Source organism: Bactrocera dorsalis, chromosome 6 (assembly GCF_023373825.1).
Source record: "Bactrocera dorsalis isolate Fly_Bdor chromosome 6, ASM2337382v1, whole genome shotgun sequence".
Classification (NCBI taxonomy): domain Eukaryota; kingdom Metazoa; phylum Arthropoda; class Insecta; order Diptera; family Tephritidae; genus Bactrocera; species Bactrocera dorsalis.
The window spans coordinates 10,758,748-10,781,911 of record NC_064308.1 but is presented as its reverse complement, the minus strand read 5'-3'; the positions used below and the strand labels follow the sequence as shown (position 1 = coordinate 10,781,911).

General features: G+C 35.0%; 2 protein-coding genes across 16 annotated transcripts in view; both read left to right on the top strand.

Annotated features, from left to right (window-relative positions):
* LOC105222874 (tau-tubulin kinase homolog Asator) overlaps nt 1-23,164 on the top strand; it is a 763,131-nt gene that overhangs the window by 352,986 nt on the left and 386,981 nt on the right. For all 15 annotated transcript variants that reach the window (XR_007423119.1, XM_049459556.1, XM_049459549.1 and 12 more), the window contains one exon: nt 17,434-17,930. Coding sequence is in view for 14 of the 15 variants with exons in the window: in XM_049459556.1 (XP_049315513.1) it covers nt 17,434-17,930 (497 nt within the window). In the remaining variant the exon portion in view is untranslated. The remainder of the gene's footprint in view (nt 1-17,433; nt 17,931-23,164) is intronic.
* LOC125779131 (craniofacial development protein 2-like) overlaps nt 1-23,164 on the top strand; it is a 409,833-nt gene that overhangs the window by 90,983 nt on the left and 295,686 nt on the right. The window lies entirely within an intron of this gene.

The following is a 23,164-nucleotide window of genomic DNA, read 5'->3' as shown; positions in this document are numbered from 1 at the left end:
TTTCATTACTCTTGTAATTTGTTGGTTTTTTTTCCCATGAATTTTCTGTTTATTTTTATTTTTTCGCCGTTTTTTACTTTTTGTACTTGTGTTTCAGCATAAATAAGCTTCCCTTTGTAAGTCAGATGTCAATTTGTACAGCGTCGCACGACTTTTTCCTACTATGACTTTAAGGCGGCGATGCCAAGCTTCCACACTGTTTTGCGTTCTTGGAAAAACTTTTGATCTAGGGTCATCGAACACGGACCAAAATTGTGTTAAATATTTAGGCTGTGACTTTTTACCAAACACATAATTTTTTTCAAACCATTTTGAAAGTTTTTGCAAATCGCTGTCGTCAAATGAATTACGCAAACTTGTGTAATACTCTGAGATTTCGCTATGAGGAATCAGTGCTAAGCTTTTAAGCATTCGTACGTGGATTGAAAGCTGCTCGCTGCTACCATATTTGCGGCTTAGTCTGAAAATATTTAATAATCATATTATCTTAAATGCTGGAAGTTGCAGTTATGCAATAAATTTACCCTTCTTTTTGAACTTTTCGCAAAATAATTTTCCCGAAGTGGAAGAAGCAACCACTCTGCCGTGCAAATGGGAAACACTCCCTTGCTGCAGAAATAATAGCCATTTCGAAATCACTAATTATACGCGTCGGAATCAGTTGGATACCATAGTTCAATGCGACGTTTTCCAACTCAACAAAAGAAGAAATATACATTGACTTCGATTTTTTGGTCATAAGACAGAATACCAGCGGAACAATTTGCCCTTATACTCTTCCGTGTATGGAAAATAGCTGCTTCATCATCGTTGGAACAACGTCAAATGTACCGTCCATAATCCAGCAGTCGCTCTCATTTAACAACTGCAGCGAAGATTTTGTTCCAAATATAAGAATGCATTCCCCATCAATAACTCTCTCGCTTAAAATAAATAGTTGACCTTCCAAAACATAAAGTGATAAAGGAATGTCTATTTCTTCAACACCAGTTGGGTCTTTAAAACAATTCAAACTGTTCTGTTGTCTTCTAATTTTTAACTCAAGGGCATTTCTTGATGGCAGATAATCTCTAATATGTTTTTCTGTCATAGATACCGAACGCTGAATTATTTGGCTAGGCTGCAGAAAACTCGAGCGATCCATATTTTTAACCAGATTATTTGTTTCTGCTACCGATTTTTTATGCGCACATGGATCATGAGAATGTTCATTTCTTTTTTTTTCGTATAACATGTTCACAGCCATCAAATTGTGTGACAATACGCACGGTACATTTGTTTTTAATTCGTTCAGAACAAGTCCAGTTGAATGTTTTCTTATTTCTTCGTTCCAAATAGAAGAAGTAGCCGTCGACGTTTAACATGTCTTTTCCTTTATTGGACTTCACCACAATTATATTTTCCATCATTTCACAAAAATATTTAGCACGTGTTTATTAATGAAATTGCAGTAACACATTGCTTAGTCAGTACATATGTCTATATGTAGGTACATAGTAAACTAAGTCATTATGGTAGTACAAAAAAGTAAATGAACAACAACAAACAAAGCAATAACAATAACAAATACAATCATGCAATTGTAAAAAACTAGTTACTAGGCAATAAAACATATTGTTACAAAAAGTAGTATTAAGTTATATTTGTATTACTATATGCATCCCTGATTATGAACAATAGCTGTAGGTATATGGAATAGCATTTGTCTTGTTGTAGATATCTGGCGCCACGGCTGTCTGCTCGTCGAAACAATAGACATCTGGCGCCGCACTGTCTGCTTGTCTAGGTAAACAATTGCTGAGTCTGGCGCCGCGACTGTCTGCTTGCGTCTGGCGCCGTATAGCCGTATGTTCTGGTAATTTCCAGACGCGATATTCTAGAAGGACACGTCGGCATCAGCGAGAAGTGCGTGGCTATATAAGCCGTGGCAGCGCCAACGTAATCAATCAGTGCTAAGAGTAAACTGCTATAGTGTAGACGAGTTGTGAAATAAAGAGTTGTTGAATTAAATTAAACAGTGTTGATTTTATTTGTCAATCCAGAGATACGAACCTAACAAAGTAAACTAGCAAGAGTAAATTCGTAACAATATGATTACAGAATGGCAAAATTCTGTAATTAATGATTAAAAATGCGTGTTGATAACAAAAAAATTGCGCACTTTTTCAGAATTTTGCAATTTAGAATTTCGCTATCCAGAATTTTGGATTCCAGATTATTGACTTCCATAACTTTGATTCCCGGTGTTCTGACTTCCGGAATTATGAATGCAGAATTTCCAAAAAGCAGAATTTTGACCCCAACCTTGACTACCCACCAAATATTAATTAAATTGCATAATGTTTTTTTTCTTTATAATTTACTGAGTGTGCCAATACTTTTGTGTCGTGGAAATTGCTTATTTTTTATGAATGTGAATTAAAAAGTATAGTTAAAAATGAATTATTATAAAAAAAATTAGTGTATGTGGTAGTTAATGAATGGATTTAACAAGGGAAAATATATTTGTACTAAATAACCTATTAGTCTGCTTTTGAAATAGCCGAAAAATAAAAATGGTTGCTATGCTAATACTTATGTGCGGCACTGTATATATATTCTCAACCCCCAAGACCCCGGAACCGAATATACTCATTGAGGATTGCCTCACATTTTCTGCAACCAAACTCGGTTTTTCCTCCACATTCACTGATATATTCCAGGGCGTCCTCCACCAGAAGGGCTTGAGTTATTAAAGCTTCTGCAATTTCCACACGGAAGTCAAATTGACTCATAACTTTAGAGTTGTCGTATTTTGCACATAAAACCTTTAGCTTCCATGCATTTTCATTGCTCCATCTGGTCCATTTCTTTTCACGTACCTTAATGCGCTAGTTCTTCATAGCATTGTTGAATTAGTCAACGCAACCCATCCCCACATATTAATAAGAGTTGATCAATAATCGTCATTTTCCGATTTTTTCGATCGTATCTTTTAGCACAATAGATTGACGTATGTGCCAAAAAGTTGCTCATCAAGGTTACTTCTTGTAGAGTATAAAAACAAACAACCAAAAAGAAGCCGTAGAATAGAATAGCTTAAAAATCTATATTTTACTGAATTGTCATTCCAGCGCACTGCTAATATACAGGGTTTGTCCGAAAAGTTATAGGACTGATTTTCTTCCGCAGCAACTGTATTTCGGAAAGTGTGCGCACCGACTGAATTCGGTAGAGAGACAGGTGTAAAAAAAAATGGCGCATCCTGGTGACATTAATCCCGACTCTCCTGGTAGTCTGAAAAAAAAATCAAAAAAATTCTTAATCAGTAAAGACGCTATTATAGTCCCTACCTCAGGGAACACGAAATTTTTTTTTTTTGAAAAATGGCGATTGGCTGAAAATGAAAATCATTTTTTACGTTTTTTTTTTTTGAAATTCCGGATTTTTTTTTAAATATTAAAGCACAGGATTAAGGATTATATAAAGATAAAGGATTATATTATATAGAAGGTTCACACAAAATTTCAGGTAAATCGGTTGTATAGAACTTGAGATAATGCAGGTACCGTATGGAAAAAAGTAGTTTCGAGAAAAACGCGTTTAAAAAAGTGAGTCTACCGGTGCTGAGTATTTCTAAAACGTCCATGGTTTGCGACCGAAACACTTTCCCGATAATATGTCGCATTTACGTTGACGCCAGACTCGATGAAAACAATGGAGAGCGCCCATCTGCGGTGACAGCGGCCCAAACCATTATTTGTGGCGGGTGCTGCCTCCTGGTGGCCAACCGATGACTTAGATTCTCGCATGAAGGATCGGTCGAGTAAACCCTATCGAATTGCTCAATTGGAAAAATTGTTCGTCAAAAAACAAAATGTTCGGAATTTGACCGAGTTAAGTTACTAAATGTTATTCCGTTAAATAGAACACCTTATCTCTTTGAAGGTTACACCAATAATAAATTTTATTTCTAAACCAATTTTACATGAAGGCAACAAGTAAAAGAAATTTGATGAGTCAAGAAAAATACAGTAAAAATTAAAACAATAATAATTGTACAAAAGTTGGTAAACAGGAAGTAAGTATCAATTACAATTGTTGCAATGTTTTAAATAAGAAAATAAATTTAATGTTATTATTTTATTGGTGTCTTCTGGGTTTTGGTGGGGGTTGATGTGACGATATAACTCCTCCCCCCTTAGAGTAGAGCGATGGCCACAACGAAGTTGGTGGAGACAGATCGGCTTCAGTGGGCTTAGGATAATACCGAATTCTGGGGTTTTTCCATAACAGAGTTACACTAGTGATAGTTAAGGTGATGAGTATCAATGTTGTTATCGTTATTATGTTTCTTCTTTGAATTGCATCCTTTCTTAATCTCATAATATTATTTTTGTTGATGAAACTGTAATCTTTGATCTTCTCTAGGCTTAAAGTCTCTGTTATTGTTGTTATTTGCACTTTCTTTAGATTTGTTAGTGCTACGAAGATTGTGTCCCAATGTTGTTCCCGCTATCGTGACGGAACAATTCGTGTAGTGGAGAAGGGAGGTTCCTTCAATTGTAAAGTTTTGCCCACAATCAGAGGTTATCGGTAGTCCCTTTACGTTTATAACCATTATATAATTATCTTCCGGTTGGAATATATTCGATGTGGGCCCCACATTGTTCACAGGACATATTGGTGTTTTATTATTACTATTATTATTTTAAATATTAGGAAAAATATACAAAATATACAAAATATTAAACCTAATAGTAAGAAAGGAGTACAAGCTACTATGGCCATCGCCTCCGATATAATTGTATAAAGTTACAAAGTTCATATTTTATTCTTTTACATTCTTTTAGAAAATTGCATATAAAGGGTGATTTTTTAAGAGCTTGATAACTTTTAAAAAAAAAAAAACGCATAAAATTTGCAAAATCTCATCGGTTCTTTATTTGAAACGTTAGATTGGTTCATGACATTTACTTTTTGAAGATAATTTCATTTAAATGTTGACCGCGGCTGCGTCTTAGGTGGTCCATTCGGAAAGTCCAATTTTGGGCAACTTTTTCGAGCATTTCGGCCGGAATAGCCCGAATTTCTTCGGAAATGTTGTCTTCCAAAGCTGGAATAGTTGCTGGCTTATTTCTGTAGACTTTAGACTTGACGTAGCCCCACAAAAAATAGTCTAAAGGCGTTAAATCGCATGATCTTGGTGGCCAACTTACGGGTCCATTTCTTGAGATGAATTGTTGTCCGAAGTTTTCCCTCAAAATGGCCATAGAATCGCGAGCTGTGTGGCATGTAGCGCCATCTTGTTGAAACCACATGTCAACCAAGTTCAGTTCTTCCATTTTTGGCAACAAAAAGTTTGTTAGCATCGAACGATAGCGATCGCCATTCACCGTAACGTTGCGTCCAACAGCATCTTTGAAAAAATACGGTCCAATGATTCCACCAGCGTACAAACCACACCAAACAGTGCATTTTTCGGGATGCATGGGCAGTTCTTGAACGGCTTCTGGTTGCTCTTCACCCCAAATGCGGCAATTTTGCTTATTTACGTAGCCATTCAACCAGAAATGAGCCTCATCGCTGAACAAAATTTGTCGATAAACACATTTCGAACCGAACACTGATTTTGGTAATAAAATTCAATGATTTGCAAGCGTTGCTCGTTAGTAAGTCTATTCATGATGAAATGTCAAAGCATACTGAGCATCTTTCTCTTTGACACCATGTCTGAAATCCCACGTGATCTGTCAAATACTAATGCATGAAAATCCTAACCTCAAAAAAATCACCCGTTATTAACAATGTTTGCGAAAGATGGAGTATTTAATAATGTTTGGTATTTACTAGAATTAAAGTGTTTTTGCCTAATACTCTCTAGTGCTGGACAGATATTGAATATATGTTCCGTGGATAATGTGCTGGGGCAGAATGGGCAGGATGGTATAGGATGGCCGCCAAGAAGACGTTGGTGATCCGAGCCGATCCTTAATCGAGTAAAAATTGTTGCTTGCTGTCTTGAGATGTTGTTGGGGTAGCGTACCTTTTCGCGTAGTTTGTTTAGAATTGCGTATTTGTGTTTAAATTTCTTCCAGTCTGCAACTTTCTTTTCATATATGTGTCTGCTTAACATGTTACTGAGGTCATTTTGGTCTTGCACCTCGTTGAGAAAAGTGGGGGCAGATTACATTTTTTGAAATTATGTAGAGATGTATCTATTGAAACATCACTAATCAGCCATTCAGGTTGAGTGGTGGTTGTATAAAATTTGGATGGGATATGAATGTTTAAAGTTTTTGCAAACTGAAGACAGCGGCGGAGGGTAGATTTAAGTTGAAAATTCCTTTTGTGTTTTGCTGCAAGCGTTATACATTTCTGAATGCTAGTGTTTGGAGAATTAAGTATTTTTGGAAGAAGTTGTATCGTTTTTTCGTAAACTCTTTCCTTTATTGACGGTAAGCCACTTTCTCCTAAGATACATTTAGTTGGTGATGTATGTATGTAGGAAAAGCGTTTAAGCTACGACGAATCGCGGCGTGGTATGGAGCCTCCAACTGCTTACTGTTTGTGTTCGAGCACCAACCGTAAATCGGTAGGCCATAGTCAATTTTAGAGAGTATTATGGCTCTTGTAATATTAATAAGTGTATTTGTGTGTATAAATGACCGTTTGCTAGATAAATACTTAATTATGTTTAGTCTACTGGAAAGCGATTTTCTAAGGTTAATACAGTGATACTTAAATGTAAACTTATTGTCAAAATATATTCCTAATATTTTTAAGTTATTTACACATGATATTAAAGTATTGTCAAAAATTAAATCTGGGTATGAACATCTCTATTTTTTTACAAATATGTAATAATTTACATTTAGAAGTTGAGATAGATGCTCTGGAAAGTGAACACCATTTTTTGAATTTCGTAAGTACTTCATTGAAAACATCATTAGTTGCATGCGGATCTTTCAAATTAGTGTAAATAAAAGCATCATCGGCATACATAGTTATTTTAATATTTTTTATATTTAGGCAGATATCGGTGAGTTTATCAAACGCTATAATGAATAGTACTACGGATAGGGGGAGCCTTGGGGTATACCGTTGTTAAGAGGGTTACCTCGGAAAAAGTATTATTAACACGAACTCGGAACTGTCGGTGGATCATAAACGCTTTTATTATCATAAAAGCTTTTGAACCAACCTTCCATTCTGCAAGTTGGCTCAGTACTGCGTGAACGCCAACGCGATCAAAGGCTTTCTCGAAGTCGGTAGCCAAGATTGTGGCGTGGTTTTTTGTGGCAATCGAGTCGGATACAAAATGTTGCAGTTGCAGAAATGAGTCGGTTGTACTTTGTCTGCTTCTAAAAGCAGTTTGATTATGTTTGATACGATTATTTTTAGTAATGAACCAAATTAGTCGCTTCGCAATAATTTTATCAAACGTTTTGCTGAGGCAAGAAAGCAAAGAAATAGGTCTATAAGAAGAAACCAAGTTGGACGGCTTATGTGGTTTGATTATTGGAATGACTGCGGCAGTTTTCCAAGCATGAGGATAGTAGCCTTTCGCAAAGATATTGTTGTAGAGGGATAGTTTGGCAATTAGAGGTAGATTTGATAGCATCGGATAAGATATACGATCGATGCCAGGTGTTTTGCCTTTGGCATGTACGAGTGCGGATTCCAGTTCACAGTATGTTATCATATTGTCTAAGTGAATTGCCGGTAAGGAAAGATTTATAGGAGCGTAGTAAATGGAAAGCCAACGATGTTTTTCCTGGATGTATTCTTCAGAAAAATTGCCGTCAACTGAATATTGAGACCAATGTGCAAAAGCTGTTCCAATATCTATGGAGTCACTTAGAACTGTTCCCACGGATTTAATAACTGCTATATGGGGGTGTGGGATACTGGTTAGAAGTTTGATGTCATGTCAAATTTTTTTGGAGGTTGATGAAGGAGAAATATGCGTGGTAAAAGTTTCAAAATTCTTTCTCTTGGCTGCCTTGGCCGCCCTTTTGAAATGAGCATTAGATTTTTTGAAGTTCATTATATTTGCATCCGTTATGGAGTTTCTTAGAGTTTTCCAGCATTCAATTTTTTGGGTGCGAAGGTCTTGAAGTTCTTTATTCCACCAAATGGGGGAGTCTTTGGAAATTTTTCTTGTACTTTGGGGAATTGTTTTGTTAGCTGCCGAGCGTATAGTTTTTGTAATAAAAGAGGTTTCTTGGTTTATATTGCCTGTAGGCGAGCTTTTCATACTATTTAATATTTCTGCTTGAAATTTGTCCCACTTAGCTAAGTCTGTCTTAAATCGGGGGAGGTAAGTGTATTTTGTAGGATGTAGGACAGTAGCAATATTGATTGAAATTGGTCACTACCTTTAAGTTCGGCAAAAACACTCCACTCTATTCTCGGAGACAGTTCAGGAGATGAAAAGAAGAGGTCTACATTGGTGAACGTTGAATGAGTTGAAAAGTGGGTGGGAGCGCCATTATTAAGTATTGATAATTGGTGGTTTGCTAAAAAGTTTTCAATTATTAAGCCCCTTGGATTTGATTTGGGAGAGCCCCAAAGTGGGTTCCAAGCATTGAAGTCGCCAACCCATAGGAAAGGTTTGGTAAGCTGATGATATATACACCTTAGGTCGGATTCGTTAAAAATTTGCTGGGGGGGGAATGTAAGTATTAACAACACAGATTGGATGGCTGAGTTTTAATTTGATTGATATGGTAGACAACATTGAAGTAATATTAAAAATTTCATGAGGTATATGTCTTTTAACTAATATACCAACTCCTTGTTTGTTAGTTTGTATGTTGTTTAAATTAAAAAAGTAGCCAGTGTATTGTTTGGGAAAGTGTGTTTTTTGGATATATGTTATTGGGATGTGAGTTTCCTGAATACATATCACATCTGGGTTCTTTTCTTTAATAAGCAATTGCAGCTCATGGTAATTGTTCCAATATCCATTCTTGAATAATTTCCGCCTCTGCCACATTATTGAGAAAAGGAGCGTATACGGTACTTTTCACTTGGTTGAGTGATGCGTGTAGCGTGGCTACATTGGGACACACTCCTACTAATTGTTTCGCCTTTAGAAATTTGTCGGCTATTTTGTTATTCTTTACCAGAAGCAACTGCTTTCCATCACAAAGAGTGGATATGTTATGCACTTCACTGCCAATTTGCTTGATGGCATGATGTATTGTGAAACATGAGTAAGATGCAACAGGTCTGGATGGATCAGTAGCTTCAACCACAATAAATTTTGGGTCGTCTGCTTTATTTTCGGGAAGACATGGAAAATCTTCTAATTGAACAGTTATTGGAGGTTTGCGTTTTTTTCTTTTAGGTCCCGTGTCAAGTATAGAGAAGCGATTCTCCCTGATATTTGATGGCATTGGAGCCATCGTACACGTGTAAAAGTTTATGTTTTTGAGGTTGGAATGCTAGTGAGCAATGTAAACACGAATAATGAAAGGAATAGAGCACTCGCGAGCGGTGAAAAGCGAATAAGGTAGTCGATGAAATTAAGAAAAACACTGCGTAAGCGACAAAACAAAAGACGAGAGATAGTCGATGACTGTGGTGTTTTATTATTCAAGATTCTACCGATACAACATGAATTATTGGTGCTTTCGAAGTCATTTGACCTCTTGCAGTAATACACGTTCTCAATTTTTGGGCAAATCTCTGTTAAGTACTGGAGCTCGTGGTTATTGTAGCTTACGTATGGCTTTGTTTTAATTACTTTCGTATTATTCATAGGAAGAGGAATGAGATGGAAAAGCGAATTCGCACTTTTAGCCAAATTTGGAAGTTTTATATTAAAAATTAGGTTGCTATTATTATAATATGCTTGGAGTTCCAGAAGTTCGTAAAGGTGTCCGTCCGAAACTAAGTCAATATTCTGGGACTTAAAATGGTGTCTTATTTCATCCAATTCATCTGGATGAAGAATAAGCTTTGATACTATACCAAGTTTTGCGAGCATTACAGCTTCTATTATGTCAGAGATATGGTTCAATAATAAATCTACATATATTATAATCAAACTGATTCATGTATTGGATTTCTAATAGCGCATTGTCTTCTTTTAGAATATGATTAGGTGTTTTTGCTGAGAGTTTTTCTAAAAATTTTGTAATGCTTTCATGATTGTTATTCATATGCTCTGTCAAATTTTTAAATCTTTGTATCATTTGTATATTCAAACTTTTTTGATTTTCCTCTATTATTTTTGAATTTAATATTGTGTCCTGCAGTTCTTGTATTTGTTTATTTGTAGTCATAGCGTCATTTGCGTCCATGTTCCCAGTTACATATTTTATTACAGAGCCTAAGCCGTTGAATAGTCCTCGTTTTGTTCGTTTATATGGATTTAATGTCTGTAGTTTGTTTTCGAGTCCCTTAAGTTTCAGCTTACAAATTTTAACAGCATCTTTTAGAAGGCTTTTTTTTTCAAATTTGCCTACGATAGTAATTAATTTTGAAGTTTGCGAATTATAATTGTCCAAGTCTATTATATGAATAAAATTGAAATAACTTCCAATCGTTCTCGCGTGTCCAATCTTCAGTGCTATCATATTCTGGTCTTCGTCAAAATTTTGTATTTCCAAGACTTGTCCATAAGCAAAGGCTATTCAAAAGGTAAATAATTGTTTATTATTTTCGTGGTCTCAGTTTAATTTTTGATTTGTGTAATTTTTTGTCTTTAGTAGTTTGTAAAGTAAGGTCATTATCTTTTAATACTTTATGTTTTAAGAATCGTGCAGTTATTTTGTTTCTCCTACATTTTTTTCTATATATATCCTCTTCTTTGTTCCTACGCTCTGGAGGTTTCCTAAATTTATTAAGGCGACTAATATTTTTTAATTTAGCTTTCATAACTTTTTCTTTAACAATGGGGTGTAGTTTTTCTTTAAATTCATTTAACTTAACTAAAAATTCGTGTTTGTTGTCGTGTTTTATGTCTCTTGAGAAGTTATACGGTCTTCCAAAGAATAACTCATATCGGGTAATTTTTGTAAATGAATGGATTGAATTATTGTAAGTTATAAACGTCTCATCTAATATCTCTTCGTGATCAAATTCCATTTTCTTAGATTTTCTGGTTGTCATTATAATTCTGTATATTTCAGTTAGGGTTGAATGAAGTCTTTCTACTGGAGAGTTGCTACTGGATTGTTGAAATGATGTGAAGTGAAGTATAATTTCATATTGTCTACAAAAATCTTTAAAAATGTTAGATGTAAATTCGGTACCCTGATCACAAACAATTTTCTTAGGTATTCCCGCAAGGTTCATAAATGTTTTTAAAGCTTTGCGCACACAAACGCTTGTTCTTGATGTATAGCCTGTCGCATATTTAGAAAATTTGTCGATGATGGTCAAAATACATTTACTATTTATAGTATACATATATGTCAATGTGCAAAATTTGAAGAGGTTCGTTTGGTGTTACTGTAACTTGGAATTCTAATTTTGGTGGGTGTCTGTCGTATTTGAGTGTATTGCAAATTTCACAATTATTTAAAGTTTTATTTATTATAGATTTCATAAGGGGAAAATAATATTGTCTCTTTAAGTATTCATAAATTTCGGTAATTCCTCTATGGTTCCTATTTTCATGACAGGTACGAATTAGTTCAACTTGCTTATCATTGTCAGTTACATCTGATAGGATTTTAGTGCATCGGACAATACGAAATTGCTTTCCATTTGAAAAGTATTTTGAGTATATCAGTTGAATAGTTCTGAAGGTTGGTTCATCGGAAAAAATGGCAGTTAGTTTACCTGAGGGTATAAATTTTTTGAAAATCTGAACTATTGTGTCTTGAGAAAATTCTTTTTCTCTTATAGTTCTACGTTGTTTGTTTCTAAAGATGATTTCAACAGTCATACTGAGTTTTTTGTCAGATCTTTCTAATAAAAGTTGCAAGTTGAATTCATTTAAAGATTTTTCTGAAATTAGTATGCCATCATTCACATTTTCCTTACATGAATGCATTGTAGACAGTTCGTCCGAATCACACAAATTTAAATCAGCGGTTTTATTATGGTCTAATTTTATCCTGCTCAATGCATCTGCGGTACTGTTCAATTTTCCTTTTTTGTATACGATCTCGTAGTCATACTCTTCCAACTTCAGGCGCCATCTCACCAATTTCGAATTGGGCTCCTTGAGACTCATTAGCCATGTAAGTGGTCTGTGGTCAGTAATTATTTTAAATTTACGACCGAAGAGATATGGGCGGAAATATTTGGTTGCTCACACTATGGCTAAAAGCTCTTTCTCAATAGTGAAATATTTAATCTCACTCTCAGAAAGAGTCCTACATGCGTAGCAAATAAGTTTGTCACTACCTATGTGACCTTGAGAAAGGACTGCTCCAAGCGCAATGTTACTTGCGTCTGTTGTGAGTAAAAATGGCTTTGTGAAATCAGGGCATTGCTGTATTGGATCCATTAAAATGTCCTTGCATGTTTCGGAAGCTTCTAGGTATCTGGCGTTTAGTGTTATACTTCTGCCCTGTTTTAAGCATTCTGTCATTGGTTTTGCAAGTCTTGCCAAATTCGGGATAAACTTACTATCTATCATAACTAAGTAGGCCTATGAACGATTTTATTTCACGATTAGTTCGTGGTATTGGAAATTTCTGAATGGCTTCTATTTTTGTCGGATCCGGTTTTATGCCTTCCGTCGTGACTACGTGTCCTAAAAAAGCAATTTCTTTTCGCATAAACTCTGATTTGTCCATCTGGACATTAAAATTTGAACATCTTAACTTTAGAAAGACTTTTTCTAGATTCTCAATATGTTCCTGGAGGGACGTCAAAAATATAATAATGTCATCTAAATACACTAGACAGATTTTTCCAGCTAAATCATTTAGGACATTATCCATAACCCTCTGGAAAGTTGAGGGTGCGTTTTTTAAGCCAAAAGGCATTCTTACGTCTTCGTAGTGACCCGCTTCCACAGTATAGGCTGTTTTTGATATGTCCCGTGGATCCATTTCAATTTGATGGAAGCCACTTGCTAAGTCCAAAGTCGAAAAGTAAAGGCATTTGCCCAGTTTATCCAAGATCTCAGATATGTTCGGGAGTGGGTACCTGTCCGAGACGGTTTTCTCGTTCCACTTCCTATAGTCAATGACCAGTCTCCATTTCGTCTTCCCCGATGCCATTTCGATGGTTGAATTTCAGCATCAATGCGAGCCCGTTTTAATGTAGATGTCTGCCCACTGATGTCTTCGTCCTTTTCAAGATTTTCATCAAAAGCACAATCCTTATTTTTGAAAACGTATCCCACTTCAATATTGCCTGCTACTTCGCATGGAAACTTATCACTATCGTTCATAACTTAGACATTTTCGTCCAAATCTTCATTGTCACTGATGGTATCAATATCATCTGCATGCCATCCATGTTCGTCATCATCGCTCCGGCTGTCTACTTTGGCCTGAAGTTCATTGCATGTCAAAAACTTTTGTCGTCTATACATTTGATGAGTGTTTTTATATATTTATATTTATTACACAATGTCAACCCCCGCACCAGTCCTCAATTTCATTTGCATCTACTTCGTAACATAGCTGATTTTGATCGACACTTGACGTTCAGCTAATCAACAGATTTATAAATTTAGGTGCATTTAGAACGCTTATTAGCCCATTGTGGATTTTATAACCCATCACATATCTCAGTTATGCTGAAAGTTACAAACTTGAAATTTCGCTAGCTACTTCTAAGACTTATATAAATTTCCCCAAAAATTTTCAAAAATCGTATGGCGGGCAGTAATAGCTTGTTGAAAAAATTAAAATTTCGTCAAGGCCAATGGCTCAAAGGGAACTGGTGTAAATTCATAGTGGCCATATGGTTTGATAAATACCGTTTTCGACCGGTGTTACTCTTTAACGAAGATTTGGAGAAAACCCTTTGCCGAATCTATCGTGGAGAAATATTGAGCTCCACCTAGTTTGTTTAATAAACTTTATATATTAGGGATACGGAATTTGTCTTGGCACACTTTCCCTTAAAATGCCTTGACGTAGTTTTTCATAACTGTCGATGGGGTTTCTGTAAACTTATCAGTGATCTGGTTTTTCAGAAACGGGTTAAACTTCGTGCTCTATATAATAGTAATATATATAGTGCAGTGCATTTTTCGATATTTAGGTCACTAAACAGATTGTCCATTACATTTTTTCCTAGGCTAATTGGCTCTTATTGGTAAGTTTCCTGTCTTTTGTATTAAAAATTAGGAAGAGATTTTAATACACTATATTTATTGTTAATAATAACTATTTCTTTACTCATATCAATTATGGCTTGATGAGGTTAAAAAATTTTGATCTATTATTTAATCGAATTGTTTAGTTCTAAAACTTGTTAGTTTCTATGCCATTGTGGCATTTAGTGGTAAGTCGGTTATGGTTCTATTATTACAAATATTTGAGTTTGAATGAAGGGAAGAAATAAAATTGGGTTATGTAAAAGTGTTCTTTCATATTGCAACAATTTTACTTTGTTTAAAATAGAAGTTGTATATCCAATATCAACTGAACCATTTAATTTAGTACGCTTAATTGTAATCTCAATTCAGGGAAGTGTCTGTTTGAGGCAAATGTATGACAACTTATTTCGTGATCATTTTCGTTATATTAAAATTTGTTATGATTGGAATATTCCTGATGATTAGTATCAAAACTTGGGATACGGTTATACGACTTTCATTTCAACGCTTATCATGATTTGAATTTCTACTGTAGTTGTCGAAATTGTTGTTTTAGGTAAATAAGTAGTACACGAGGTTTGACAATTAAGTAATGAGACTGATTTTATTGCCGCACTTGTGGTAAACCTGTGAAATTCCCTTTTTATTTTTCCGGCATCCCTCCTCTCTCCATTGATATACGTACCATCGCTCTAGCTTGTTTAGTTCGCCTGCTGCGTCAAGTTGAGTAGATGTGTGTTTGTAGTGCTCGTCACAAAAATAGAAAAACGAAATCAAGAGCAACGCGTTGCGATAAAATTTTGCGCCAGATTGGGTGAAACAGCTTCGGAAACGTACGCTAAAATTGTAAGAGTGTATGGTGATAGTGCTCTTAGACGCGGAAACCAAACGCCAAAGCTCACAATGGTTGTCTCGTCCAGAAAGAATTCGTTCCACCGGGGAAAACTGTGAATCAAGTACTCGAAAGATTGCGAAAACGAGTCAACAGGGTGCGCCCAGACATCGCTCGTAACTGGATCCTTCATCACGACAACGCGCCGTGTCACGCCGCCCTCAGCGTGTCCCAGTATTTGGCCTCTAAAGGGATCGCCGTGTTGCAACAGCCGCCTTATTCGCCCGACATGTTACCCTGTGACTTTTTTTGTTTCCTAAAACAAAATCGTTGGTCAAAGAAACCCATTTTGAGTCGATTACGGACATCCAGGCGTCCGTGACGAGGGTACTCACGGAGATTCCAGTCGAAGCGTTCCAGAAATGTTAGGAAGCATTGAAAACGCACTGGAATCGCTGTATAGCTGTCCAAGAGGACTACTTTGAAGGGGATGGCAGAGTTGTAGAATAATTTTTTATAGAACCAGTCTCATTACTTAATTGTCATATCTCGTATGGTTCTTCGTTTCTATTATATTTAGGTTTGTTTTCTATAACTTTTGGTTCTTTGTTCGTTACAATATGATTTAGCACATCATAAAGAGTTGATATTTATTTAATAATGACTGTAGCCAAATTGACAACAATATTGTTTAAAAATGTTCTTAATATAGTTTCTTCAAAATTTTTTGGGTTAAATTCAGTAGGCTTTTGGTTATTGTACCCTCATTTAATTTGCATTAAATATCTCTTAGAGCTAAACAGCAATTAACAATATATTTTTTATTTACTAGCATAAATTACTTCTTTGATAAAAAAATATCTCTTTATATCCATGTTTGAGAGCGGCCGAGCGTTCGAACGACGTGCAAAGATCCATTTTGAATTTTGTTGATTAAAATACAATGAAAAACGTAGGTAGGTGGCGACCTATCGGAAAAAATGTTAATAACAGGCAACATACGTATCGAGTGGGAACAATTTGACTGTAAATTAATAAAAAATGATTACTTAACTTAACGCTTTTTTGTATGTAGTTTAAATACATTATTATTTAAGACTTTTAATCTAAAGTCACTCAAGCTAAAAAAATTTCATGAAATTCTGCAGAAAGCACCAAAGTATAGTTTTGCAACACGTATTTTAAGCATTTTCTTTCCCAATTTTTGAAGTTGTACAGTTATGATATTCAAAATATTGGGTAGTCGAAAAAGTATTTTCGTATTTCTAATCAAACTTCAACTTATTTTTTTTTTATATTTATAATAATAAATAAATATACAAATATGTACCACTTTGGTCGACCACTTTTTTGCCATTCTTCCGATAGAGACATTATTACAACAGTGTAAATCTTTCACATCAAAATTTCCAGGACGGAAGCGAGCGAACCATTGTTGTGCTACATGAACTGATACATCATCGTCTCGTTGGTGGCTTTCGTGGTATTCTTCCCTTTTTTATACAGCTGGAATTTTTTTTCAACTTCCCCGAATTTTATTTCTTGGTTAAATGAGGCTTAAAATCTCACCTTTCGACATCTATTCATACCATTATGCCTTAATGTATGCCATACGTTTTAAGAGCGGTAGGTGAAAACAAAAAACTCAACTTCTTTGGAATGGTATGAATGAACAAAAATTTTTTTTCAGATTATTAAAGGTAAATATTTTTCGCGTTGTCGCATACTTTTCAGTTTTTTTTAGCGTGAAGAACACATGAAAAATTTCAATTGTTTAACAAAAAATTATATTAAATATTATTATTTAAACAAATGGATCGTGAAAAAATATTTATATTCTTTGGAATGGTATGAATGAACAAAAATTTTTTTGCAGATTATTAAAGGTAAATATTTTTGCGTTGTCGCATACTTTTCAGTTTTTTTTAGCGTGAATAACACATGAAAAATTTAAATTGTTTAACAAAAAATTATGTTAAATATTATTATTTAAACAAATGGATCGTGAAAAAATATTTATAAAGTAGCACGAACATTTTTCTTTGACTTCACCAAATTATCTCCAGTAGTTTATGAGAAAATAAGTTTTTAATTTTATTGTGCTCTAAATTTCAACATTCAATAACTTTAACAAAGAAAAAGAATTTTGACGAAATATTTACATCGCGGGGTATGGGTCTGTTCCCTTCCCTAATGAACTGCTAATTTTCAAAATCTGTGATTTTGCGAAATTTTCATGGCCCACTTGACGTGGCTTCGGGCATACCGGTGTTATAATTTCGGTGCAACCGAAATTAACGTTTTTTCCTTGTTTTTAGAAAACTTTGTTGGTTATTCATTTTTTTTTTTTGATATTAATAATAATAATACTTTCTAGGAACATCGAGTGTGTATGATCCAGCAGTGAGCAGCGGATGTTTCATATTAAATGAAAGTGCGTCTTCTCACGCTCATGATGCAACCCCATTTTCTTTTGATGTCGCTTTGGGTCCTTCAAAAGCAGTTGTCCTTCAAAATAACATTAGCAGTCAACGAACTTCTCAAATAGGACCGACCGGAGGAATACAACAACATATTTATATTGGGCCAGCCACAAAATATCGTTCATCAACAGCTTCCAGTTTGCGGCCAGCGTTTAATTCTAGTGGAGCGGTACACCGTTTCGGCAATATTGGATTGGCACGCAGTAGTAATGGACCCGGCGTAGCTGGAGATCATTCCATGACTCAGTACGCTTTGATAGATGACGAAAACGTGTCGGCGTTGCAGCAAGTAACTAAAGGTGGCGGAGCTCTCACTTTGGCATCTCAGTGGAAAAGTCAGTTTGATGATTCGGAGGATACGACAGATAACGAATGGAAACAAGAACCTCAGGTAATTTAACTACAAAATGTATATTTCTGATCTTTACACTATTAGAAAGCTGATCAATTGGGTAGTAACAATTTACTTGTGCTTTTCTTCCATGTCTGAAAGTTTGGTAGTTTATTCATTATAATAATTGGAGAAGCATACCTTTTTCGTTAGCAATTCTTTGAAGTTTTTTACAAAACGCGTTGAGATTTAAGAAGTACTCCGCTCTGGTTACCCAGAGCTCATTTATTTATAGAATACTCTTCTAATTGAATTACATAGTATGTAACACATACTATACATAGTTGTGTTATACATATGTACATAGGTGTACCGGTATGAAGTGAGCGGTAAGATACAAATGTGTTGCTAGGGAACATTTGTTGCGAACAACCCAAATTTTTTTTTGTTTGGTTGGGATGACATCTATCAGACAAATTCAATAACCCTACAGTCATAAAAAGTCATTTATTGAAAATGTATTTCACCGAAAAGTGATGATATGCAGAAGGCATTAATTTTTTGTTTCCATTGAAAGAAATCGTGCTGCAAAGTCACATCGAATGCATGCCGAGGCATACGGTGATCATGCTCTACCAGAAGCAATATACAAAAGATGGTTTCAACGGTTCAGACATAATGATTTGTATGGGAGAAATGAAGAAAGTGAAAGACCACCAAAAAAGTTGTGACTGTGTATCCGTTATGCTTTTTTGAAAAACCATTCAAGGTTTCGTGCTTGATGGTTTTCAAGTATATTTTGTCGGGTTTCATGATAGTGCTGGATATACACATTGAAAGTTGAAAACCGTTTCCGTATTCCTTTCTTACTTGCAGCTGCGGCATATATTGTTATAGGGCACGCACAGTTTAAGCACATACTCTCCAAAAGGCCAGTGTCCCGTTATAGTAGTTGTAAGTTTATATATGCTATTTGCGGACATAGATAATAGGTGCTTGGTTATATTACGGTTATTTTTGGGTCATATCTGCTTTTTCATCTTGTAGCTTGGTTTTGCGCTAGTGCGTAATTTCTTCAAAATACTTATAAAACTCTTATTTTGTTGTTCCTAGCGGGCATCGTATTGGCTTCGCCTCGGATTCGTATAGCTTTACCCCCTGTGTATCTTGCATGGGGGATAGAGGAATTGTTTCACCATTGAGCGACCCTGACCCTTTTCACAGTTACGTTTTACTAGGGTAGCACCTAGTCCGGTCCCATAGGTATAACCTATTTCCGTAATCAATAATTGTGGAAGAAAACATCCCTGATACAACCACCACTATGTTAGTCTGCGAATATGTCTATTAGTATTCCATTCAACGCCATCACCCATAAAAGCAGGGAACGGACTTCTTTTTGAGGAAAGACTCTACTTACGTAGATTATTATAATAATTCTGTTTCCTTTCTACTATTCGAAGTACTTAGCAATTGAATTATTTTTGAGGAAGAATCTGTTTAAAATTCAAATGATTCTTACAAACATGAATTTTGAACAAATACTTCACTGTGGCTGAAACATAACGGGTGATTTTTTTGAGGTTAGGATTTTCATGCATTAGTATTTGACAGATCACGTGGGATTTCAGACATGGTGTCAAAGAGAAAGATGCTCAGTATGCTTTGACATTTCATCATGAATAGACTTACTAACGAGCAACGCTTGCAAATCATTGAATTTTATTACCAAAATCAGTGTTCGGTTCGAAATGTGTTTCGTTTCGTTTTTATCGACAAATTTTGTTCAGCGATGAGGCTCATTTCTGGTTGAATGGCTACGTAAATAAGCAAAATTGCCGCATTTGGGGTGAAGAGCAACCAGAAGCCGTTCAAGAACTGCCCATGCATCCCGAAAAATGCACTGTTTGGTGTGGTTTGTACGCTGGTGGAATCATTGGACCGTATTTTTTCAAAGATGCTGTTGGACGCAACGTTACGGTGAATGGCGATCGCTATCGTTCGATGCTAACAAACTTTTTGTTGCCAAAAATGGAAGAACTGAACTTGGTTGACATGTGGTTTCAACAAGATGGCGCTACATGCCACACAGCTCGCGATTCTATGGCCATTTTGAGGGAAAACTTCGGACAACAATTCATCTCAAGAAATGGACCCGTAAGTTGGCCACCAAGATCATGCGATTTAACGCCTTTAGACTATTTTTTGTGGGGCTACGTCAAGTCTAAAGTCTACAGAAATAAGCCAGCAACTATTCCAGCTTTGGAAGACAACATTTCCGAAGAAATTCGGGCTATTCCGGCCGAAATGCTCGAAAAAGTTGCCCAAAATTGGACTTTCCGAATGGACCACCTAAGACGCAGCCGCGGTCAACATTTAAATGAAATTATCTTCAAAAAGTAAATGTCATGAACCAATCTAACGTTTCAAATAAAGAACCGATGAGATTTTGCAAATTTTATGCGTTTTTTTTTAAAAAAAAGTTATCAAGCTCTTAAAAAATCACCCTTTAGATAATACTACTTCTACCATCTATATGATTTCTATTAGTTGGATTATAATTATTAGTTAATGAGATATAGCATTTCTGTGAAGCAACTTGTGTTGGTTTACAAAAAAATGGATCATAGAGCATTCCGCGTGTTAATAAATCATTGCTTTTTGGAGGAAGGCTCAGGGAAATCCACCGATGAAAATATTTTGCTAAGCTTAAAGAGGCGAAAGCTCTGTGCAAAGTGGGTGCCTCGCAAGTTCATAATCCAACAAAAACAACGAATAACTGATTCTGAGAAGTGTTTGAGTGCTCTTTAGTAAACCGAATTTTTGCGTCGGTGAGTGACAATAGAAACATGGCTTCATCATTTCCCACTGAAGTCCAATCGAGAGTCATTCTAGTGGACTGCACATGATAAACCGGTTCTCAGGCGTGGAAAGAAGAAAAGATCGGCTACAAAGGTTATAACATCAGTCTTTTGGGATGCATGTGGTACAATACATACTCAATGACTGATTACCGAGCCAGTTACAATCTATTTCACTGCATATTTGGTTGCACTTCTTTTGTACTATTCCAAATACTTAGCAATTGTATTATTTTTGAGAAAAAATCTGTTTAAACTTGTACGCATACGAGTATATTCAAAATGAATTTTGAAATTATTATTTTTTAGCCAAATCGCTTCAGCCGTTCTTGAGTTATAAATGGTGTAACTAACAGCCACTTTCTTTTATATGCAATATATAGATATGAGATTGATTTTATTGTATTTATTTTTTATTTTTTTGAAGAAAGGAAATATTCAAATTATTCCTAAAAACATGAATTTGGAACAAATGCTTATGATTTGAAATATAATTTTTATATTTATGAGTTGTATTAAATTTTGACATAAAGAGATAAGAAGTATCCTATGTCCTTACTAGAGATCTGTAATTATTCCCTTTTTTAAGTTATTGGTTGAATATCACAAAAAAAAATTTTTGTGAATATAAATAAAAATTCAACATACACAAATATCCACAAAAACACATTTAAGCAAAGTACACATAGCGAGAGTATGAATAATGAGTATGTTTCTTTTCATACGACCCGGTATTGTACTCATTCTCTCATGACTCAATAATTCAATCACATCAAATTGAAATGATTCATAGCACCAAGAAACACCAATAGTATTTTTGAATGACTTAAGTGACTTGAGTATTTTCAGTTTAGCTTTATTGCGTTTGCTGCTTTATTATTTTCTTTTGTAATTTCTATGCTGGAAATTTATTTCACTACTTATTTATAATGTTTTCATACAGTTTTATACGCAACAATGAAGATTTTTCGTATGACTTTAAAAGATACTACTAAGAAACCAATAGCTCGATTTTATTTTTTTAATAATAGTTTTTATTTGAAAATAACAAAATGAGATCATCCATGTTTTAAAACTAACCTATGTTAACAAAATTCATAAATCTTTATTTTAAAATTAATGCACTTGAAAAAAAAGGACTAAAAATCAAAGGTACATATAAAATCAAATAAGTTTTGTTAGAAAAATTTATAATTTTTTGTTGTAAACTGAATTTAGGAAAATAATGCTGTCTACTGTCTTTAGCGCTGTTCTGTTGCGCTTTTCAGTAATAATATTACCGGCAAGCGAAAACACTTGCTCTGATGCTGTACTGCTAGCAGGAATGACAAAAACTTTAAGTGCTAACTTAGAATTGTTTGCTATTATTTTTCTACCACTGCATGACATCAAAAATTTCGAAAAACTCCACATTTTCCTTAGAATAGCGACGTAGTTCATCTGACACAGAAGTTGAAACTGATAAAGAAGTATTCGTACATGTCAACAGATTTGGCAAGAAGATTTCCTGCTGATAACCTCATTAAAGATGATGCTATATCTTCCGGTGTAGAAGAATCCGATAACCCATTTCATTTCTATTATTTCAGCAGTGCAAAACATTTCAATTTCGTTTAATTGGCTGGCTTGGAGACGCAACGCTGGAAGATAAAAATAATAAGCCACTTTGTGCCATACAATCAAATTTGAAATCCAAGTTCCTTTCTATACCTTCCAAAATCTTTAATTTTAATGCAGAAATTGCCTGAATGTCAGTTCCATCTTTAAACTATTTCTGCAAACATATCCCAATTAGCACTTCTGCCCTTCCGTTTTTTGCTGAGCTTATAAATACCCGTATCAATTTTCCCCACTAAGTCTTTGGTAGACTCCATTGTGTAAGATCAACTTGAAATAAATTATAATATATAAATATCAGTATATTTATCTTTATAAAAACCAATAATACTAAAACACTTACAAAAACAGACAATAACGAAACAGTTTCTCAGCGCACGATACGAAATTTTCACTTTTATTCTTTAAATTACTCAAATTATTTTTATTCTTTCATTCAAAAAAGTGAGTAAAGTCAAATTATTTGTCTAGTATTGAGAGAGTCATAAATTGTTGTCACTCATATGTGTAGAAATACTTTGAGGTTTTTTTTGGTGTGAATGATTCTTAGTAATTTTTTATATTATTATGAGTACTCATTTGCACCAATTTTTATGGCTCATGACATAAGTGCACTAATTTTATTGTTAAAAATTGCAGATTTCTGGTCCTTACCCTGGTTCTCAGCTACATTCCACCAATTTTCAGCCAAATCGGTCCAGCCGTTCTTGAGTTATAAATGGTGTAACTAACAACAACTTTCTTTTATATATGGGTCATTCCATCAATTGGCGACATGGTTTTGTACCCGTGGTTCTCCGATTTTGACGAAACTTT